This window comes from Capsicum annuum, chromosome 3, assembly GCF_002878395.1.
Source record: "Capsicum annuum cultivar UCD-10X-F1 chromosome 3, UCD10Xv1.1, whole genome shotgun sequence".
Lineage (NCBI taxonomy): Eukaryota > Viridiplantae > Streptophyta > Magnoliopsida > Solanales > Solanaceae > Capsicum > Capsicum annuum.
In genome coordinates, this window is record NC_061113.1 from 229,608,829 (window position 1) to 229,613,379 (window position 4,551).

At 35.0% G+C, this 4,551-nt stretch overlaps 1 protein-coding gene across 2 annotated transcripts; it reads left to right on the top strand.

Annotated features, from left to right (window-relative positions):
• The first annotated feature begins 515 nt into the window (after window positions 1-515).
• On the top strand, window positions 516-3,748 carry LOC107863137 (GDSL esterase/lipase At4g10955). Of its 2 annotated transcripts, none has more exons than XM_016708937.2 (3): window positions 516-643; window positions 1,164-1,266; window positions 2,591-3,748. In XM_016708937.2, the coding sequence occupies exons 2-3, from the start codon at window positions 1,205-1,207 to the stop codon at window positions 3,597-3,599; spliced, it is 1,071 nt and encodes a 356-aa protein (XP_016564423.1). In that variant the 5' UTR covers window positions 516-643; window positions 1,164-1,204; the 3' UTR covers window positions 3,600-3,748. The 2 variants fall into 2 exon arrangements, with proteins under 2 accessions (XP_016564423.1, XP_016564424.1); XM_016708938.2 differs by having other exon boundaries at window positions 583-706.
• The last annotated feature ends 803 nt before the right edge of the window (window positions 3,749-4,551 follow it).

A 4,551-nucleotide genomic window follows, 5' to 3' on the forward strand; every position in this document is an offset into this window, starting at 1 on the left:
AAAAAAAAAAAAAAATAGGACTTCAGAATTTTCCTACCTAAATAAAACTTTGTACTCTATTAAACTAAGGATCTCTTATATATGGTGAAAGTTCAAAATGGTCGTTTAAATATATTTATAAGCGATTATAGTCCTTTATTGTCAAAGTGAATGCTTTTACCGGTTATTGGATTTAATAGGAGATACAAAAAAAATTATATTAACATGAACGTAACATACATTTAGATGAGTATTTTTCACTATTTTTGATCTATTTATGAAAATTAACGCAACTTTTTAAGGTATAGTTTCCGCTACTATTGCTTCTTTTTGTCTGGTACACTTCTGGTGTTGCGATTTTTGAGATAGATTCATACAATCAAACCATCAGAATTTGTTAAATATTTGATAGAGACGAACGATTCATTTTTTTTTTTTTTGATAAACTTAGAAGATCAAAGCTGTTCATGTGGATATTTAAGGGATCATTATGAATTAAGACAAAAATTAAAGGGGCCATCTTTGCCATTTTTCTCTTTTATCGTTTACTAAAACAATTAGACTCCACTTAAATATTACAACTACTCATTTCTCCTCAATTTCCTTTTCTCCATTACTATAGTAGCTTCTGCACGTCTTCTCTCAAAGAGATTAGATCAAATGGGTACAATTTTATTTTGTGCTTTCAACTACTCGATATAGATCTGCTTGCTCATGAGATAACATTGTATGCTGTGTTGTATCTTGTTTATCATTGTCACTTGGGTTTGTTTATTATTAACTCATGATGTGTGTTTTAACTTCAATTAATTTTAGTATTTTGTTTCATCTGTTTGAATGCGATATTCTCCTAGTACGTACTAATTATCCCCCTAATTATCTCATACGTATGAATTAAATTGATAATTTGGTAGTGTATGTGTGTGGACTACTATTAAATAGTACATTCATGAAGTTTTATTTCTTGTGCTACAATCTTCATTTTCACATTTCCTTTTTTTTCAAACTGTTTTACTTGTGCCAAGATCTATTGGAAACAGCCTCTCTAGAATAAGGTCTGCATACACTTTATTTCTGACTTCACAGGTGGAAATGGAATTACACTGACTATGTTAATTGTTGTTAATGTTATTTCTAGTTCTTAATTTGATAGTACATTTTACATGCTTTTGCTTTTTGATCAGTTCTAAAGAGAAGGCAAATTAAGAAAGAGTAATTTGTTTTGATGGCCTCGGAGAGGGAGATTTTCAGCCTATCTGGACCATTGCACCTCACTGCTATTGACTGGTAAGCCCATTCCTAAGTGATGATCAGCCGGCCCTGCATCTCTTTTATCTTTCAGTGTCCATTTGCGGCCGTTGATTAAACATTGCTATCACTTTTGTCCTTTTAGACATTGCCTAAATATCACACAAAATGTCATATGCAGTATCCTAAGTTGGTTGAGAGATCGGGTTGTGGTCTCCCTTATATAGTTTTAGACAATTTAATCGCTCCTTACGAATCAAGTTTTGAATTGCATTAGCTCAATGCCCATTTTGTTGGCATTATTTTCGGCTACCATGTTATGCAGTTCACGCTCCAATTGTCAAGCTCTATGTGCGCACATCTCTTATAGTGTCTCATATTAGTTGAGTTATTGGATTGTATTGTTGTATCGATCTTTACATGATTTTGATAGGTACTTATTTACTTTGTGAACTAGTTTTTAGAGTTGAAATAGATTGAGTATTGATTTTCCAAAATATAAAATTTATCATAGAGTCAAGTACGTAAAGTTGTTCGGTTCATAGAAGTGTGAATGGAAAATGGAGAAAAAATGGTGGAGAAGAGGAGACACCAATTCGGAAAGTGTACTCCCAAAATTAAAAAGTTCACTAATTCTCCCACAACTTTGGAGTGTTTATAATGATGAATACTTACTCCACATGATTAGTGAGACAAGAAATAAGAGATGCCTCCCGTCGTCGCTCGCTCGGCTTTGGCTTTGGATCGATTGATGAGATCTATCTTTTTGGAAAAACTTTATTTGACGAAATCTGATCAATACTCCATTTGTATGCATGCAGTAACATCATCACACCATTTAAGTGAACCAATGCCACCTTTTTGAAGAGGCATCTGCTAGGCTATATAAACCTGCTTTTCTTCACAGGTTTTGATATGAAATTTTCAGAATAAAAACTCTCTTGCTTTCTTTACAAATATTCTTTGTGATCAATCAAAACGTTCTGTGCGTTCGAAGATTCCGCCTATTTGAGGTACCGCTATAGTCGGATTAAAGGTCATTTTATCCTGGAAGGAAGATTCCATAACCTCGGGTACAGTGAGGGGAATTATTCCTTAAGGAAAGTCCGTGAATTCGGACGACTTGGTCTTATTCATTTCTGTTTCATCTGTTTTCTGAAAAGTAAAATACACCTCTTGGAAAGATCATTTTGATCTTGTGTTGAGGGTATTTGATATACTTCATTGTGTTCTTGTTTATATACTTGAACTTTAGTTGAAGTTGTTGTTTCTACTATACAGATTCTGCATACCCGTAGAAGGAAGATAACAAAAGTTACATAGTTGACTCCAGAATTCTGAATCAAGTTCTCATATTTCACAGGAGAAATACAGATTATAGGAGGTCCATAGCGGCCAGCTTAGTGCAGAGTGTGTACATTCTTGAACGTGATCGCCAGCAAATTCGTCAAGGTCCTAATGCCCTTGCTCCACCCTGGTGGGAATTCTTCCATTTTCGTTTAATACAAGTCTTAGTTGACAACGAAGACCAATCTTACTTTGGTGCCATTTACGAATACAAATTTCCAAACTCCCATTTCCACTACAAAACAATGCACGGCATTCAGAGTCAGAATCAGAATCAGAATCCACCAAAGTATGTGATTGCCTTTCGAGGCACAATTGCCAAAAAAGGTAATAGATCGCAGGACTTCAAACTGGATCTCAGACTCATTCGCAACAATCTTCACAACTGCTCTCGCTTCCACATTGGCTTTCAAGCTGTACAAAACATTGTTCAGAATCACGGGGCCTCAGATATTTGGCTAGCGGGGCATTCCTTAGGCTCTTCAATTGCACTACTAATCGGAAGGGACATGGTCAAAATGGGAATTCATCTCGAAGCATATCTTTTCAACCCACCATTCACATCACTTCCAATAGAGAAAATCACAAAGAACGCGAAACTGAAGCATGGAATCCGCATTGCTCACAGTGTGCTCACCGCAGGACTCGCTGGGGCACTCAATAACCACAAGCCAAAGGCCCTACACAAAAGTGACTCGTTTACTCTACTGTCTTCGTGGGTTCCTTACTTATTTGTGAACCCATCAGATCCTATATGCGCGGAATACATTGGGTATTTTGAGCATAGGGAGAAAATGGTTGCAATTGGTGCAGGAGAAATAGGGCGTATTGCTACGCAGAATTCAATAAGAAATATAATAGCGAATGCAACAGGCAAAGATCAAACGGAACCATCACACCTAATTCCTTCAGCGTTTGTTACTATTAATTTGAGCCCTTCTCCAGATTTCAAGAGAGCTCATGGAATACACCAATGGTGGAAGCCAGATATTCAATGCAACTATAAAATGTACCAGTTTCGATAACATTTGTTCAATTGAAATTTATCATCATGGAATCCTGCTCTGCCAAATGGTATCGGGCTAGATCAAGATTCATTTTTTCTTTTTTTAGGTCGCAACTCATGACATGAAATTGAATTCTTTTGCGGTAAGTTTATTTTCTTCTTCTGTTCCATCTTGACCACCTAAATGATAAATATACTTCTGTTCCATCTTGACCACCTAAATGATAAATATAATTATCTATATAGCAGGTTAAGGTTAAAATTTACCTGGCAGTATAGAATATTTTGTGTATTACAGAAAGTTGTAACTTTAAATGGAACCTGAAGTTAACTACTAGAATGAGTCAAGTCGATGAAAGATAACCATGTTAATCTATAAATTGGAAAGTGTGTCTATTCCACCTTCTTTTTGCAACGGAAAAAAGGTAGAAGTTGTTTCGACTTATTGAAAATGATTTAAATTGGTCCTCTTTTTATCTATTGAATCATATTGGGATAAAAAATAGTCCACTTCTCAATGGATTTATGAGATGGCAATACGCATATATGAAGCTTCAAGTAAATAGATGACGCTACTTTTTTGGTTTATGTGACCAACTATAAATAACTCAATTCATCTGATTTATCCCCAAAACAATTAGAAAACAATTGTTCATCATAATTCCTTTTGATGTTGCACGTTTTGCAATTGAATGAATTCAAAAAAACAATAACGTGCTGCGATTTTTGTTTAAAAAAAGGTGCAAACAATCTTCAATTGATTCCTGATCTACATTCAATCCAGCAGCTTCATCCCATTACAATCGTAGGTACTTACAAATCTAGCCCCTGATAATTCCAAACAAATAAATTTCGTGGTCCGAATAATTTATAGGTTGGGTCAATACTAGGTGGATTAATAAATTAGCGTCACCTATTTAATTAGAATCTCACAGTCATATTATTCTGAAGATTTTTAATTTTCTCAAATA